This window comes from Sorex fumeus, unplaced genomic scaffold (assembly GCF_029834395.1).
Source record: "Sorex fumeus unplaced genomic scaffold, SorFum_2.1 ptg000028l, whole genome shotgun sequence".
NCBI classification, from domain to species: Eukaryota; Metazoa; Chordata; class Mammalia; order Eulipotyphla; family Soricidae; genus Sorex; species Sorex fumeus.
In genome coordinates, this window is record NW_026606085.1 from 4031092 (window position 1) to 4049109 (window position 18018).

At 44.6% G+C, this 18018-nt stretch overlaps 1 protein-coding gene across 4 annotated transcripts; it reads right to left on the minus strand.

Moving 5' to 3' along the window:
* Nucleotides 1-1706: 1706 nt before the first annotated feature.
* Nucleotides 1707-16033, minus strand: ASGR2 (asialoglycoprotein receptor 2). Of its 4 annotated transcripts, none has more exons than XM_056115134.1 (9): nucleotides 15877-16033; nucleotides 15367-15495; nucleotides 8171-8290; nucleotides 7919-8014; nucleotides 7250-7321; nucleotides 6989-7075; nucleotides 6760-6905; nucleotides 2363-2463; nucleotides 1707-2144 (listed from the first exon to the last, which is right to left on the minus strand). In XM_056115134.1, exons 2-9 carry the CDS (start codon nucleotides 15488-15490, stop codon nucleotides 1985-1987), a joined length of 906 nt encoding a protein of 301 aa, XP_055971109.1. In that variant the 5' UTR covers nucleotides 15491-15495; nucleotides 15877-16033; the 3' UTR covers nucleotides 1707-1984. The 4 variants fall into 4 exon arrangements, with proteins under 4 accessions (XP_055971109.1, XP_055971106.1, XP_055971108.1 ...); XM_056115131.1 differs by having other exon boundaries at nucleotides 15367-15509; XM_056115133.1 differs by having other exon boundaries at nucleotides 15367-15515.
* Nucleotides 16034-18018: the final 1985 nt, after the last annotated feature.

Genomic DNA, 18018 nt, shown 5'->3' on the forward strand with positions numbered 1-18018 from the left:
CTGCCTTAAGACTCAAACTGAACCAATAGTTCTTCCTAGGTCTTGAGCCTACTATCTTCAACTGAAATTGTACTACCTAAGATCTTTGGACTCACTGGAAATTGAGTCATTGGTTCTTATGGTTTTCTAGACTGTCAAATTCACTTGAAGAACTTGACACCTGTCAGGGCCTGAGCGATAGTACTGTGGGAAGGGTGCTTGACTTGCATGTGATTAACCCAGATTCAATCCCATAGTTCTTAGAGTCCACCAAGGGTGATTTCTGGGTCAGAGCCAGAAGTAACCACTGAGCATCGCCGAGGTGTCCCAAAATAGAATTTGATACTTGCAATTTTTTTTCAATTGTCCTCTTGTGTCTTTCAGGGCCAGTCCTAATCCAGGAACATGCAAGGCAAGTGCTCTGACCTGAGTTTTGCATCTAGTTTAGGTGATGTTTACCCACTATTGAAGTTATTGGTGACCCTGTGCCAGGCTGTCTTCACCGAGGCACCTTGGAGGGGGACAGATTGAGTTTCCCTTCCTGCCCCAAGCAGAGACCCGGCAGGCGAAAACCTCCAGAACCCAGTCACAGTCATACTCCAGGCCACTCTCCGCACTCTTGGACAAGCCTCACCCCATGAAGGAACCGACAGAAGAACCCAGGTATGTGGGACCCCTGGCTGAGATCTCCAAGCCTGCTCGGATTGGGACTGGGCCTCTTCCACCCAGATCCCCAGTTTTCCAGTAGCTTGGCAGTCACACCCACAAACTGCACCCCCACCCCCTGCGCACACGCATGTAATCTCATCAATGGCCAAGATCCAGAGATTATAAAATAAAGTTCCTGGAAGAAGCAATGCAGTATTTCCTGGACCTCTTATACTCTAGCCCACTGATGCACCTAAAGTAACACACACATGTTTGGTTTTAACATACTTGCTTGTATTCTTGTATATACAGGCTTAAATGGCCCCAGAATGAAATACAACAATCTTCACACACCTCCCTCTTATTGTGGTGGGAAGATGCTCACTGTTTGGGTGGGTGTTTGAATATTATCTGTAATGAACTATTGTGAACCACTCTATGAAAATAAAATGTATAAAAATCGTAAAAAAAATTTTAAAAAGAAATAAAAAGAAGTTGTTGGTGGCAGTTTAAGCTGAATGTATAGACATGTTTGGGGTTTTTAAAAAAAGAAGCCATGTTAAAATGATGGGAAATGTCTTCCCCTCTACCTTAACTTAGAAGACATTTTTCACGGTTCTTCACAGGTCTAACCCACAGTTCCCAAATGACAGTGAAGAAGCGCTACTCCCTGGAACCTCTCCTGGAGATCACCACCGCAGGGAATTTTGCTTCTTGCAGGAACTCCTCAGGATGTGGGGAGTGTCCAGCACTAACCCAGTTGGCTCCTCTCCACCCTCCTCCAGTGCTTTCCACTGAATGTTGTGATTTGAAGCCTCTTCCTTCTCCCAGACCTGTGCCATATGGAACTATCCCAAAGCAGCTGTCTAAGGATTTTTTTCCCTTTTGGTGCCACACCCAGCAGTTTCAGGGCTTAGTTCCCTGGCTCTGCACTTAGGGATCAATCCAGGAACCACATGAGGTGCCAGGGATCAAACTCTGTTTGGTCCCTGTATTATTGCTCCAGTCCCAGCTGTTGACAGAGAATTTTAACCAAACCCTCTTCTCTCCCTCTTCTTTCCACTCCCACATTTCCCCAGTTCCCAAAAACCAGTCCACACAAAAGTGTTTGTTTCTTCTCTTTCTGTTCCAGTGAAAAGATTGAAAATGAAAACAGTTGCAATGAATAGCAAAAAGAAATGGGATCTCAACATGCAAGGGTCTGAGATTCTTAAACCATTCCATTCTCTCTTTTATCAGACCTTCTCCCTGCTTCTCATTCTATTCCACTTTCTTTCTTCTAAATTACCAATAGAAAATTTGGGATCAGTTCGGGATGAGACTCATGTTGGATCATGCCTACTGGAGGTCAGGGCTCCTAGCTGGTAACATTAGACTTCATCTCACACACCCAGCGATGTGTCTGCAGGCATAAATCACGATTCCAAAAGCCATTCCGTTGAATTTCAAAACAGCTCTCACGTGAAGAATCCACCTCACGCCCTCTCCAGTCATCTAGCCGATGTAGAACCATGTTCCTAAGAAAGTGGGACAAAGCTTAAGTTTTAAACCCCCCTTCATTCGAGTCATATGCATCCCAGCCCCATAAAAGCACAGACTTGATGAGGGCTGTGCTCATGAAGCAAAAACTGCAGTCTTGGAGGTTGGGATTCTGGGAGGTAGACGAGAGGAAAGGGATATTTGAAATGGATGGATATTTGGGTTGAAAGCCAAATTAACAGCGGAGTGGACTTACTTGTATTTCAAGTCTGTGCCATCCACCCATTTCCAGAAGCCATCTCTCTCAGTAAGACCTATCCAGTTATTGAAGGAATTTGTGTGTTGTACAATAAAGTCCTGGAAAACAGGCAGGAAGGTAGGTTCTAGTCCCTAATACCTCCAAGCCGGCATTAGTTGTTCCCCTCAGTCTTCCCCAACCTGACTACCCTCAGGCTAAAGCATCAGCTCCTAATTCAATTAGATCTTTGCTTTTCCTTCTGTAACCATAGCTATATAGTGAGCATTTGTTGTACTGTACCTCTTCCTATGGGTCTTACAAAGAATATTTTATTTAATCCTCACAAAACCTCTAAGTAGGTGCCCTAATGGGGCACCTGAGAATAGATAGCATCCAAGAGTCAATCCAGCACCTAAGTTCATGATTACTGTGCCCTGACCTGACCACTCCTTCTCCAGCTCACAGCTGCTACCAGAATTCAGGGCTTTTCCCTGTTCTTGTGACTGACAACTCAGAATCCTGGCACTGCACCTATGACCCCCATTGATCTCAGAACCCACAGATGTTCTTTCAGTACATTTGCCCCTGCTCCTACTGTCATTTCAGTCTTATCAGACCCCAAGTTTCCAAGCTGGGATCTCCCTGCCCGGAATCCTCTTATCACTTGATTAGGTGAGGTCTTGCAGCCATGCTGAGAATTAAACAAAATAATCTTGTTATAAGGGGAAGCAACAGACAATTCCTAATGCAGGATTGGACTGAAAAAATCTAAAAGAGTTCCCCAGGACTTATGCACACACTTTAAAGGTCACTGCCCCTCCAAGTGACTTGCTCTTGAAACTGTGGCTATTTGGGGGCTTTATGCCCACTGGTTGGAAAGCTGGTTGTGATAGGATGTGATCGCCTGTTTATGGAGGAAATAAAGATGGACTAACCAACATGCACACTTAACAGCTTCCTGAACAGTTGTCAGGGCCAGAGATACAGTATAACAGGTAAGGCATTTGCCCTGCATGCAGCAGACCTGGGTTTGACCCCCGATACCTCATACGATTCCCTGAGCACCACCAGGAATGATCCCTGAACATCCCTGAACACCAGGAGGAAGCCCTGAGCACCAAAAGGTATGTTCCAATAAATAAATAAATAAATAACAAGGGCTGTAGAGATAGTACAGAGGGTAAGGCACTTGCTTTATATGCAGTCAACCTGGGTTAAATCCCTGGTACTACATATGATCCCCCCATCTCCCCTAGAAATAATCACTGAGTGCAAAGCCAGGGGAAAACCCTGAACTGAATACATCTGGTGAGTCCCAAAAACCAAAAATAAATAAATAAGAAAATAAGTGGAAAAGAGTAACTCAGCAGGAAAGATAAAACACCACAGAAAGATAAAACATCTGAGATACAGAATATGGGAATCAAAAAAAGAATTCATAGGGAAAGAGAGAAAGATTGAAGTAAATAGACACAAGATGATGACTGGAAAGACAGACAATGGTGATTCTAGAAAAGGTGGTCCAGAAGAAAAGAGAACATGACAAGAAAGAAAAACACTTAGAAATATGACATGAAGACTTCTTTCTAGGGGTCAGAACAATAATATAGCCTTGCATATTGCCAACCCAGATTCAATCTGTGCACACTCTTTGTTTCCCTGAGCCCACCAGGAGTGATCCCTGAGGGCAGAGTCAAGAGTAAGCCCTGAGCACCACTAGGTGTGGCTCAAACATCCCCCCCCACACCATTTTTTTCCCTAGAAGCTGAAGACAGCAGGCAGATCACTTGCCTTGCACGTGGCTAAACCCTGGTTTCATCTCCTGCACCACTTATGATCCCTGGGTCCTTCTAGGAGTCATCCCTGAGCACAGAGCAGGAGTAAACCTTAAGCACCACTGGGTATCTCCCACTGGGTGTGGCTCCACAAAAATATCTTCTAAAATTTTAGAAAACATGACTTTTTAAAAGAACTCCCTGCCATCAGAATAAATATATAAAAAGAATAAACAGTACCATGCTTTATCTGGATAAAGCAAATGAAATTCAGAGACAGAAGACTCCCTCAACTCTTCAGACCAAACACTTAAGGGACCTGGGACAGCAAAGAATGAGACATGACTGACTTTTTATCCCTGGCACCCTGAGCCCTATCAACAGGATCCCTGAATGTAGAGCCAAGGAGAAAGCCTGAGCACTGCCAGGTGTGGCAAAAAAAGCAAAACCAAAAATAAATAAATAAATAAATAAATAATGAGGTATTACAAACTTCAAAGTTACTAAAAGGCTAGAGAAGCTAATTGTTCTCAACACAAAAGATATGTTAATTGTAGTGATATAGTTAAGGTGCTAGCTAATGCTATATAGTAATTATATTGCAATATATGAATACATAAGGGGCTGGAGAGATAGTACAGCAGGTAGTCAAGCTGGGTTCAATCCCTGACACCACATGTCATTCTCTGAAAACTGCGAGGAGGGACTCCTAAGCACCACTGGGTGTATACACACACACACACACACACACACACACTCATCTCTCAAGCTAACACATTGCATATCTCAAACTTACACAACATTGAGGCCAGAGAAACAGAACTGCTGGTAGGGCATTTGTCTTCCAAGCAGCCAAACCAGGTTCGATCCCCAGCACCACATATGATCCTCTGAGACCTATTGGGAGTAATCCCTGAGTACAGAGCCAGGGGTCATTCCTGAGCACTGCTGGGTGTGACCCCAAAACGACAATAACAACAACAAAGAGCCTACACTATGTAAAAAGGTAAAGGCCCTCCCGTTGATCGTCGATTTGCTCGAGCGGGCCCAGTAACGTCTCCATTGGAGACTTTGTTGTTACTGTGTCTGGCATATCGAATACGTCACGGGGAGCTTGCCAGGCTCTCCGAGAGGGGCGGAGGAATCGAACTCGGGTCGGCCATGTTGGCCGCTTGTAAGGCAAACGCCCTATCCGCTGTGCTATCGCTCCAGCCGATGTGCTAATTATATCTCAACTTTGAATAAAGAATTGAGGGCATGTGAAGAAATAGACATTTATTTTCTCATACTTTGATTTTTTATAAGAGTCACTCTCAACACTGCCCCTTCAGGCCCAGGAGCTGCACCCCATGATTCTTGTTGGCCAATACTTGGGCCTGATAATTCACTGTTCAACTAGACAAGCCTGGGGTTTAGACAAGCACTATTGGAGGCCACTGTGGCCATACCTCTTAGTGCTCAGGCAATGTTCAGGGCTACAAGGGTTATACCTGGTAGTTTTGGGGGGATCATGTGATGGTAAAGATAGAACTGAGGGCCTTACATACTCTCAACCACTTGAACAAATTACATGGTCCAAATTTTTTGTTAATTTGTTTGTTTTTTGGCACTCTGTGATACTCAAGACTTTTCTTGTCTCTGTGCTCAGGAATCACTCTTGTCAGGATACATGGAATCATTATGGGACACTGGGGATCAAACTCCATGTCAGCCATAGGCAAGACAATTGCCTTACTCATTGGACTATTTATCTGACGCCTCTCCAACTTTTATTTTTGAAGCCAGTAATTTTTAGTCTACTTAAAAGTTGATGAAAAGAATCACAAATATGACTGAAAATAAATTATATCCAGTCCAAATGCCTGTGAAGAGAAAACTAAAGGAATATGTCTCACATAAAAAATGCAAGGAAAAAAAACAGCACATAAAACAAAGACAAGATTAGGATGGAAAATACCATTAAATTAAATGTGATTGAGATACATTCACCTATTAAAGAGAAACACTCATTTGATTTTTTTTTCAAAGGACCACATCCAGCAGTATTTGGAGCTTATCCTGGGTGGGTTCTGTGGAGCTGTGAGATTATGCAGTGGCAGGCATCAATCCCAGGACTGCAAAGGACAGATCAGGGGCTCCAGCCCTTAAGCTATCTCCCTGACCCTTTAATAGATACTGCCTCACTTTCTGTGATAAATTCTTCATCGCCTGCTCACCTGACTCCTGTGCCTTTGCCAAAGCTCTGTCTTGGGCAAATTTCCCACCTCTTAGAATTGAAGGAAAAAGCACCAAGACTCCTGGAGTCCTATCAGACTTCTGTTTTTTTTTTGGTTTTTTTTTGGTTTTTTTTGCTTGGTTTTGGGTCTGGGGCCATATCACAACGCTAGAGGGATACTCCCTTGTCTGTGCTCAGCGGTCCTTCCTGGTGATGTTTAAAGAACCATGCAGTGCAGGAATCAAACCCAGGCCTTTTTCATGCAAAGCCTATGTTCAGCCTGTTGAGCCAGCTACTGCCCCACAGACTCCTGCATTGGAGTTTTCCTTAGGTTACTAGAAGAAAAAAATCTTGATTAAACAAGACTGAGAACTACAAGATTGCATTCCTGTGATTTTGCCTGTGTTTGGAAAGGCTCTGCTCACCTGCTCGTCTTTGGAGTTAATTACCACCAGATGGGCTTTCTCCAGCTGGCAGTAGTTCTCAGCCTCAGACCAGGTGCTCCCAGTGTGAGAGAACCAGTAACAACTGCCTTCATGTTCTATCCAGTTAACTGGGCAGCATTCTGTGCCTGAAGGGAAGACAGAACAGAAAGAGGTCAAATCCTGCTGGAGGAGACAGAAACAAGGGAGCTGGAGACCTGCCTGTCCCTACCGTTGCTCCGGAAGAATTTCATCTGACAAGTCAGGGTGCGCAGATCAACTGGAAAATGCTTCAGATGGTCAAGCAAAGTACTGTGGTCTAGGAGAGAAAGTAATAGATAATGATGTTATGATGTCATCAGTGTGAATGCCACAGACACCATGACCAGATATAGGACTCCAGCCTTTGTTGGGCAACACACACACACACACACATACATACACTCACACACATACACACACTCACACAAACACAGACACTTTCACTCCTAACCTGCTTTCAACTCCTTCAGTAGTTTCTCCAACTTGGTTTCCAGAGATGTCACCTTGTTTCCTGTGCTGCCTCCTGGAAATAAATGGAAAGCTATTGTAAGGGTCTATCTCACAGTGATTCAACTTAAAAAAATAAATAGATAAATAAATAGAATGCTAAAAATTGTTTGCAACCACTCGATCTCTACCATCCCTCTCTCCTCCCACCACTGGGTCAGTAAGGTCCACCTTCTTCTTGACCTGGGATGTCACAGACTCTGGCTCCCCTAACTCTGAAAAGTTTCTGTGTTGTCACTTTATGAAGCCCATGTCACTCCCCTGTCAGAGCCCTTCAGCCAGTCCCCATTTTATCCAAATAAAACACCAAGTTATTCATGAGGCCTGCCTGTCTACTCATTTCTTTCTCTAGCCCACCCTTCATCACTTTCCTTATGACACAATGTTTGGTCCCCTCACCTCCTGGGGTCACTGGTTCTCTCCACTCAACCCATCACCCACCTCCATCCTCTTTAACTGCCTAGCCCCATCCATCAGGTCCCTCAACCCAGGCTTAGTATTTCTAAAATGCTGCCCAGATTCTCAGACAGGGTGGTCTGCTCCAGATCCTGCATGGGCACTCAGCATAAAGGTCCCTAAACAGGCTGCCCTGCCCTCAGAGGGTGCCACTCACTATGGAAGCTTAGAGACTCCATCTCCATCAGGGTACTGGAGGAGAAGTTGCCAAACTTTTCTTTCAGGGTCCACAACTCCATTTGCAGCTGGGCTCCTTGTCAGGAGACAAAGGGAAAAGGACAAAGTGGTGAGGGTCATATCCCATATGAGAGTTCCATCTGCCCCTCTCACTGCCGCCCCATATTTGCTGCAGCACCTCACCCCTCTCCTCAGTCATGGACCCATCCCTCTTTGGCCCCTGGCCACTCACTTCGGGATGCGATCACGCAGATGGCCACCAGCAGGACAACGTTGAAGCCCAGGATGAGCAGACTGAGGCTCTGACTTGAGCAGAGGCGCTGACACAGTGGGGGCTGGGGTGGAAACATTCCTGCAAGAAAAGGGCCATCAGCTTTCCTCCCTGCCCCAATGAGAGCCCGAGTCGCCGCCCACGAACGGCCTCTCTGGCTCCTGATCAAGCTGCTTAATGGCCATGATCCAAGAGACTCAGGAACAAATCTCGGAACCCAGCAAGTTTTCACAGAAATCCCTCCAAATTTAATTGTTAAAATTTTGGAATTCCAAAAATGCACAGCCACTACTGCGGCTGCGCAACATCACTTGTTATTCATAACCAGTAATAGAAAACAAATTGTCTACTGTTGCCTTTTCAGCAGATCTTAGTGTTGGGGTAAAATCCCAAATAATAATGGTGGGTCTGACCGATGCTGGCGCGGATGTGGCGAGAAAGGGATACTCCTTCACTGTTGGTGGGAATGTCCACTGGTTCAGCCCTTCTGGACAACAGTATGGACGATTCTCAAAAGATTAGAAATTGAGCTCCCATTTGACCCAGCAATACCACTCCTGGGAATATATCCCAGAGAAGCAAAAATGTATATTCGAAGTGACATCTGCACTTGTTTGTTCATTGCAGCACTCTTTACAATAGCCAGAAACTGGAAGAAACCTGAATGCCCAAGAACAGATGACTGGTTAAAGAAACTTTGGTACATCTACACAATGGAGTACTATGTAGCTGTTAGAAAAGATGAAGTCATGAAATTTACATACAAGTGGTACTACATGGAAAGTATCGTGCTAAGCGAAATGAGTCAGAAAGAAAGGGATAGACATAGAAAGATTGCATTCATCTGGGGGATATAAAGTAACAAAATATGAGATTAATACTCAAGAATAGCTGAGATCAGCACCAGGAGGATTACTCCATAGCTTAGTGGCCAGTCGGGCATTCTAGAGGAAAGGGCAGCTCAGATAGAGAAGGGAACACCAAATAAAGGGTGTTTGGAGGATCCTCCCAGGAGGGGAGATGCATGTCGAAAGTAGACTATGGACTGAACATGTTTGCCACTCAATGCCTCTTTTGCAGACCACAACACCCAAAAGGAGAGAGAGAACACAGGGGATTGCCCTGCCACAGAGACAGGGGGGATGGGGGGATGGGGGTGGGAGGGATATTATCCATGGTGGTGGAAAATGGGCACTGGTGGAGGGATGGGTATCTGATCATTGTATAATTGAAACCAAAGCACAAAAAATTGTAAATTTACAACTGTAAAAAAAAATAAAATAAAATAAAGGGGAAAAAAATAATGGTGGGTCTGGCATCGAAATATTGGATTTAATCAAAGTAGAGAGAGAGTAATGTGAAAATCATCTGCCCTACAGGTAAGGGGAGGGTGTGGAGAAGGGGGTATATTGGGGTTTTGGGTGGTGGAGAATGAGCACTGGTGAAGGGATGGGTGTTTAATCACTGTATGACCGAGACTTAAACCCGAAAGCTTTGTAACTGCTCTCACAGTGATTCAATAAATAAAATTATAAAAAAAAAAAGGGGGGGAGTAAGGTGGAGTTATGCCTAATTCAATCAGCCTAATCAATGGCTGAATAAATAGAAATACCCCTACATAAAAAGGGGGGCATCAGGAGGGAAAGCATCGAGGATACAGAGGAGCAGTATCCAGGATAGGGGAGCGAGAGAGTGCGCAATGGAAATAAAGCAGAGGACATGACCAGCGGGGACAGGACTCAGTGGCTGGGCTTTGACTCGGTACTCTGACATTGCACATACATTTGCACACTCACACCCGCTTGAAAACATACTAGATGCACACACCTTTAACATAGGTGTGGACATACAACGCACACATAGCACATAATACCTCTGTGTGCAAACCTTCCATCTTAGACCTGGGGTGCTTAGAGGCTCAGCCCTGTGTCCTTAACCTATGTCTAAATCCTTCAACAAATCCAAAACAGGAACAACCTTTCCCCAGTTCCACTGGAAAGTTAAGTTCAAATCACTCACTACAGACCACTCCCCAAAGGATATATTCCAAACCCCTTACGCAGGACTTCCTCACCCACTTTGTTCAGCTCTTGTCCCAGACTCCTTGTTCCACTCCAGATTCTCATCCTCAGCCCCCATACATTCCATAAGAACCTCTCTCTCTCCTCAGTTCAGCAGAAGCTGATCTGTCTCTCTTTCTCTGTCTCTGACTCTGTCTCTCTGTCTCTCTCTCTCTCTCTCTCTCACACACACACACACACATTCTCACACCCACAATACACTTGACCACAAACTCATATTTCTAATTCACTCTCACAAATGCACATTCTCTTCAACACATGTTCAAACCATGGCACACATTTATAGACTATCTCATGCACATATTCAACCACATACTCACATCTTTGTGTTAATGGAGACAGCCTCCTCCCCCAGTCAATCCTCCAAGTCTGAGCTCCCACTTTTAGACCAACCAACACAGAATAAAATGCTTATTCTTCTTTGTCTCAGATTCCAATATTCCTGACTTCTCATTGCATCACACCGACGCTCACCAATATTCTGAGTATTGATAATACTCAGTATTCTAAGTATTAGGAACACACAATTCTCCCCAGTTCACTGCCTGTCACCGTTCTGAGTTGGATACAGCTCCAGCTAGTGATCACCCAGGGCTCTTGATCTCTGAGCCCACTTTCCTCCTCTACAGCTACACTCAGGATATTTCTTTCCCTACCTATCTTCAGCACTTACCTATTCCCACTCTCCACCCTGAGCACAGTATCACCTAGTCTTGAACTCTCCTTTCACATGACTGCCCTAATCTCTGTGTTTCTGTTTCCAGAAGCTTCTCCTAAACTAGTCTTCAACACCCATGGCTGATCCCCTGATTTCTCTCTCTGGTACTGTCCACACAGTGGTCCCTTATTTTACTTCCCAACCTGGTCATTCTGGGTCAGTTCAGCAATGTCCCTATCCTTCCACCCAAGTCTCTCCATGGATGAATTCAGTTGTGCTATTGAATGAGCTGAGATCAGGGACATAATGTTCTTGGTGCCTCTATTTTCTACATCCACTTACCTGAGGAATGTTACTTTAAATTCAAACACCTAAAAACAGAGTAAAATGGTGATTTCCAGGAGCTTGGGAGGGAAAAAGGAATTTCAACAGGTAAAAAAGATTCAGTAACACAAATGAGTAAGTTGTAGTGATCTGCTGCCCAAGAATGTCTGCAGTTAACAGTGAGGTAGTCTGTTCACTGTTCACAATATCCAAAATCTGGATACAACCCAAGTTCCCTAGAACAGATGACTGGTTAAAGAAACTTTGGTACATCTACACAATGGAATACTATGCAGCTGTTAGGAGAGATGAAGTCATGAAATTTGCTTATAAATGAATAGACATGGAGAGTATCATGCTAAGTAAAATGAGTCAGAAAGAGAGGGTCAGACATAGAAGGACTTCACTCATTTGTGGAGTGTAAAACAACATAACATGAGGCTGACACCTAAGGATAGTAGATACACGGGACAGGAAGATTGCTCCATAGCTGGAAGACTGCCTCATGAGCAAAGGGGAGAAGGCAACTGGAATAGAGAAGGGATCACTAAGAAGAAGATGGCTGGAGAAATCGGTCGGGATGGGAGATGTGTGCTGAAAGTAGATAAAGGACCAAACATGATAACCTCTCAGTGTCTGTATTGCAAACCATAATTCCCAAAAGGAGGGAGAGAGTCTGGGGAACATTGTCTGCCATGGAGGCAGGGGGAGGATGGAAAAGGGGGTATACCAGGGATATTGGTGGTGGGGAATGTGCACTGGTGGCGGGATGGGTGTTTAATCATTGTGCGATTGTAACCCAAACATGAAAACTTGTAATTATCTCACAGTGATTCAATAAAATTAAAAAACAAAACGAAACAGCGAGGTGCTGTTAACGTGGGTGACAGCATGTGGCTCGAGTAGATGTGTCTCAAGTGGTAGAGCATATACCTTGCATAGGTAAGGTCCTGGGTTTGACATCCGGTACCATAGGGGCCCTCCTACAGTTCTGGTGAACATGGTGAACCTAACAAAGTTTAAATAAATAAATAAAGATCCCCAAACCACAATAAATTTCACTCTTTAAAGATAATTTTTAGGAGCTGGAGCAATAATTCAGTAGGGAGAGTGCCCGCCTTGCATTGCAGCAGGCCCAGGTTCGATCTTTTACACCGCCTATGGCTCCCCAGACCCCTCAAGGAGAGAGCCCTGAGTGCTGCTGTGCTGGGTGTCACCCAAAACCAATAGTGATGGTAATAATAACAATTTTAAAGGGTTTGGATGGAAATTAGACTTTTAGTGGCCATTGTAATGTAGTATATGAAGAATCAACTTACAATGATGTATACCTGAAACCTATATAAATGTGATAACCAATGTTACTTACATTAAAATTACTTTAAACTGTTAAGTGTTCTGACCACAATAAAAACAATGAGGGTCGCGAGCGATAATACAGCAGGGAGGGCATTCGCCTTGCATGTGGCCAACCCAGGTTTGATCCCAGGCATCCCATATGCACCACCAGGAGTAATTCCTGAGTACAGAGTCAGGAGTAACCCCTAAATATCGCCAGGTGTGACCCAAAAAGCAAAAAGTAATTAATAAAAACAATGGGGGTAAAAACAGTAACCACCTTATTAGATTGTCCTGATAATGAAATGAAAGAAACCACATAAAGTATTGTGTAGGCAAGTTTGAAAGTAAAAGAAAGGATCTGCCCAGCTAGACTACCCTTCCCAGAAACAACTGAAACAAAAATCAGACAGCGATAAGAAGCAATCATTTTAGGACACTGGACTTGGATTGACAGGAACCCCAGGAGATAAGCGCTATCACTGCCCCAGTCAAGAACTGGAAGAATACCCTCACAACAGGACAGGAAAGGGAGGTCCCAGCGGACTCCCTGTCCTAAAGAGATGAAGCTGAGGGTCTGAATAACCAAGATGCTTAGGTTTCACAGAACAGAGTATCGGAGAGGAGAGAGTTGCATGGAGGCAGCTCTATAGGAGGTTCCCCTTAAGCAATCAGCAGAGTGCTTAGTAGGACATACCGGCAAGGAAAACTACCCAAGGTCATAATAAAAATAAACTGCCCAGATCAGGAAACAATGTCTGGTACTTATACAGGATCAGGAACAGGGTCCATTTTCATCAGCTGGTCTGGAAAATTCATCCCCATAGAATCACACAGTACCAAAGGATCATAGAGCACAAAATAAGGTCTTGTCTTAGAGAGTTCTAGAGTCACCTAACATTTTATAAGAAGAATTAAATTCATTCCAAATTACTTAGCTGCATCCCAGAACAAAACTCAAGAGTATTTAGAGAAATAGAAATTATATGTCTAGTACCAGCAAGTCCAGCTCCCAAGGTCTATCCAGTCAAAGGTTGTTTAACAAGAAGGAAGCAGGAAAACCCAACTCATATAAGAAGAATCATCAAAACTAACTTAGGCCCTAGAATTAGCAAACAATGACATTAAAAGATACTATAAATGTGTTTATGCATTCAATTATGACTATTAAAAGTTGTTTATAAGTCCCAGCTTGAACTTGTAGACATAAAACTACAATGTCTAAAAAGAACCATACACTAGACACAGTGTATGAAAACAAGATTAGCTATGCATGAGGAAAGATGAGTTACCTTAAAGACAGAAATGAGAGAGGGGAGGGGAGGGGAGGAGAGGAGAGAAATGAGGAGAGGGGAGAGCAGGTAGGGCATTTGCCTTGCACGCAGCAGACCTGGGTCCAATTCCTGCATCCCATATGGTCCTTCAAGCATCACCAGTAGTAATTCCTGAGTGCAGAGCATCGCTGGGTAACCCCTGAGCATCGCTGGGTATACCCAAAAAGCAAAAAAGAAAGAAAAAGAAAGAAATGAGAGAGGGGAAAGGCAGAAAATAATATTTGAGGGGCTGGAGAGATAGTACAATGGTTAAGGTAAGATTGCCTTTCCAGTTCCATATGGTCCCCTGAGCACTACCAGAAGTGATCTTGAGTGCAGAGATGAGAGTAACCCCTGAGCATCACCAGCATGACCCAAAATCTAATAATAATAATATAAATATATTATTATATAATGTATAAAATAATAATAATATTTGAGGAAACAGTGGCAGAACATTCATCTATTTGCTGAAAATCATAGGCAAGAATGCAAGAAGAATGGAATATGAATGGTACCCAGTGGGCATGTGAAAGATGCTCATGTGATAGCCCAGGAGAAAGAGGCTGCTGGAGGGAGGAAACAAGTGATGCCCCCTGATATACTGTCCATCAGTCCTTTGGGGTGAGTTCCCTCACCCAAGAGTCCTTCTGTTCTCTCACCAAACCTCCTGCTTCAACTCTGAATCCTCTCTACCACAGAAGATCAAAGAAAATTCAAAATCATTTTTCAGGCACCCTATTGACATAATGTGAATACTGCAGAGGGGAAGAACACATCTGTGTGCCTACTCCCTGGTAAAAGGTCTCTGCTGACGACACTGCCCCTGCTACCCAAACCCCAACAGCAGTCTGCTGGGTTTGCTGGCCTCAGCACTGTGAGGGTCCCCTCCCAGTCCATGCTAAGAAAAACCCCTCCCCATGCTCCCAAGTCCAGTATACCCTCTCTTCACCAAACCTCTCTCTGACACAATCTGACAACCCTAGTCCCTGCCTTTCAGCCTAGAAGATTCTGGGCAGGGTGTTTTGAAGAAGCAGGAGTTTTTACAGGGTCTCTCTGTACCCATTCAATCTCTCTCTCTCTCTCTCTCTCTCTCTCTCTCTCTCTCTCTCTCTCTCTGTGTGTGTGTTCCCTTGCATGCATGCACCCTCTTGCATGCATACACACACACACACACACACAATATTGTATAACATATATTACTCAGGAAAGGCGGGAGGTTTTCATTCCCAACTTTCGTTATTCTCCTACTGCTGAGCATACATACTTTTCTTGGGTCTTTGGAATGGAGAAGAAGGTAAGATTGGGGGCAAGGAAAGGTGTCGAGTACCTCACATCTAAAGGAGACTGGGTGTAAAGTAAAGATGTCAGAGGACACAGTGAAAAAGTAGTTATCAGGAACCAGAGAGAAGTGAAGTAAAACCTTGGAAACTGAATACTTGCCTTTCCAGGCTGGGGGTGGTCTTCTAGCATGGCGCTCAGGAGTGCTTGGCAGTTCCCCTCCATCAATCTCGTGGTTGCTTTCCTCGGGATCCAGCTGCTGGATGTCTTGTAAGTCCTTATCCATGCTGGCTGTGAGGCAAGAGCTGAATCTGGGATTAGGCTAAGCAGCTCTTAGGCTGTTTGAATTGATGTTTGCTTTAAGATGGAGGTTGATGATGGAGTTGAACTTAGGGTCTAAGTAGGTCAGGGTCCAAGTCTGAGTTTGAAACAGAGCTTGGGACTAGAGTATGAGACACTGTGTTTCCTGTACCTTTTCAGGAGGCTACTAGGGCCTTGATATGATCAAACACCTTCCCTTCACACTCCCATGGACACACACACACACACACACACACACACACACACACACCTTCCCATCTGGTCCCCATCATTCCTATACAAGGGTCTTCTTAATCCCAAATTTCTCCAGTCCCACCTGGCTCTCCAGCTGTAGTTACAGGGTTACTTTACCTTGTTAAAGGGTGGAGGGTTGACCCTGGGTCCCTCAGGCAGTTCTGGCCCAGGGCAAAGGAGACGCTGAAATGAGAAAAGGGGGGGCAGGTGGTGCTGGGTGGGGAGAGAAGGGAAGAGGGCTGGTCCCTCTCAGGACCCTGTGTCCATGTGTCAGACTGTCTGTATGATGTTAACCTGACATCTCCTGTTCCCAGAACTTTGAACAGTAAACAGAAATAGAAATGGACTTGGAACTCAAGCAGGCAAAGCGGGAGTTGGGGGATGGCGTTGTGTCTATTCTTCCCACAAAAGGGGTCTTTTTGTCTGGTGTCCACCTCCAGAAGCTTGTCACTTCACTCCTCATAGCACAGTTTGAAGAGGGCCCAGCCAGAAGGAGTGAGATTCCTTTTTCTGTCTCACCCCCAACTCGTTTCCTCCCTGCCTCTGGATTTCCCAGAATCATTGGTGTGTCTAAACACCCCTGACCAGGATCAGAGGAACTTGATCTCTGCACTTGCCCAATTCAGGCCTGGTGTCTGAGCCCCTGCTTCCTGCCCGATTGGTTTCACAATCCTGAATGTAAAACCTCTCAATTATCAGAATTTTCAGAAAGAGGAGTATACTCTTGCAAGTTCTTCTTTCTTTAGAAAAAAGAACTTGCAGGAGGAATTCTCCTAAGCCCCTTCCATGGTGCAAACAACATAAGTCTTGATCCCCCTGCCCAGTCACTCTTCCTAATATCTATAGATGTCATCTCCAGCAACCCCCCCACAGGACACAGAGGAAAGAGGGAATTTCACAGGGGAGGCAATGGAGTATTAGGAAGATGAAGTAGCCACTTTTTCTCCTGGTAGAGTGATAGAGAACAGGAAAATTGAGACTAATGCAGAATTACGTAGGGATTCCTCCCAATCTGCTGAAGAAGGTTCATTAGCTGAGAAGCGTTATTATCTCTCTACACATCACACTAACAATGGCTTAGGAAGAAAATAGCTCTTGTCCCTAGTTTTCTGGGCCTCATCAAACTTGGGCTACAGAACACAGGCAAAAAAACTCTTAATGAAGCTGCCCTAAGTTCATGTGTCAAAGTCTTAACTTGTTGGTAGTGGCATTTGGAGATAAGATCTTTGGTTGTTTTTATTTGTATGGGGGGAGGGAGGTTTGGTTTGTTTTGGTTTTAGGACCGCACCTGGCAGTGCTCAGTGCTTATTCTTGGCTCTGTGCTCAAAGATCACTCCTGAAGGCTATAGCAACGGTACAGCAGGTAGGACAGTTGCCTTCATGCAGCTAATCTGGGTTTGATCTCTGGCACTTCTCTGGGTTCCCTAAACCCATCTGGAGTGATCCTTGATGGCAGAGCCAGGAGTAAGCTCTGAGCATCACTGGATGTGCACCTCACCCCCACCCAATAAAAAAAGGTCACTCCTGGCAGGGCCCAAGGGGACCATATAGGTGCCAGGGATTGAACTTGCATCAGCTGTGTCTGAGGCAAGCACCATATTATCTGTCCAGCCCCGAAGATAAGGCCTTTAAGAAGAAATTAGGGTTCAGTGCCTTGTTTTTGTTTTGTTGGTTTTTTTTTTTGAAGCCACACCCAGTGGTGCTTCGGGATTTTTCTGATTCAGTGCTTGTGAGGTCACTCCTGGCAGTTCTTAGGGAACCATGCAGTGTCAAGAATTGAACCTGGGGGGTCCTCCATCCTCCACTCCTTTAAGCCTTCACCCCAGCCCTGGTGCATACTCTTATGAGTATGTAATTGAGTGCTTCCAGAAGTCCCTGGAAAGACTGTATCAAAAATAGAATTAAATATAGAATCATCAGTAAGAGCCCCACTGTTAAAGTTTACCAGAGAACCCAGCCACCATGTTTGGGAGACTCTCCACTGTGGAACCAGCAATGGCTTATCTGAAAGCTAAGGAGACTGCTATGGAAGTTCCAACAGAAAACATCACTGAATTTTGTCAGGTCCCAGGAGAGGGGACTCCACTGTGGAATTACAAGTAGCTTAAGCAGCATAGCTGGAAGTTGAGAGAGAGTAGAGTAGCGTCTACTCAGGATTAACAGAACTCCCAACTGCAGGCCTCAAAGGCCCAGGGATACCAAGTGGGTGTGGGGTATTACATGGAGTACTCTCAGTTCCCAGATACCCAGTTCTGTTTT

Bases quoted from the DNA above. Each gene is read 5' to 3' on its own strand.
- ASGR2 (XM_056115134.1), bottom strand. From the start codon at position 15,490: ATGGATAAGGACTTACAAGACATCCAGCAGCTGGATCCCGAGGAAAGC. The intron at 8,291-15,366 runs GCAAGTATTCAG...CTTTTCTTGCAG, and splicing joins ACCACCCCCAGCCTGGAAAG to GAATGTTTCCACCCCAGCCC. The intron at 2,464-6,759 runs GTGAGCAGAGCC...CCTGTTTTCCAG, and splicing joins TTAACTCCAAAGACGAGCAG to GACTTTATTGTACAACACAC.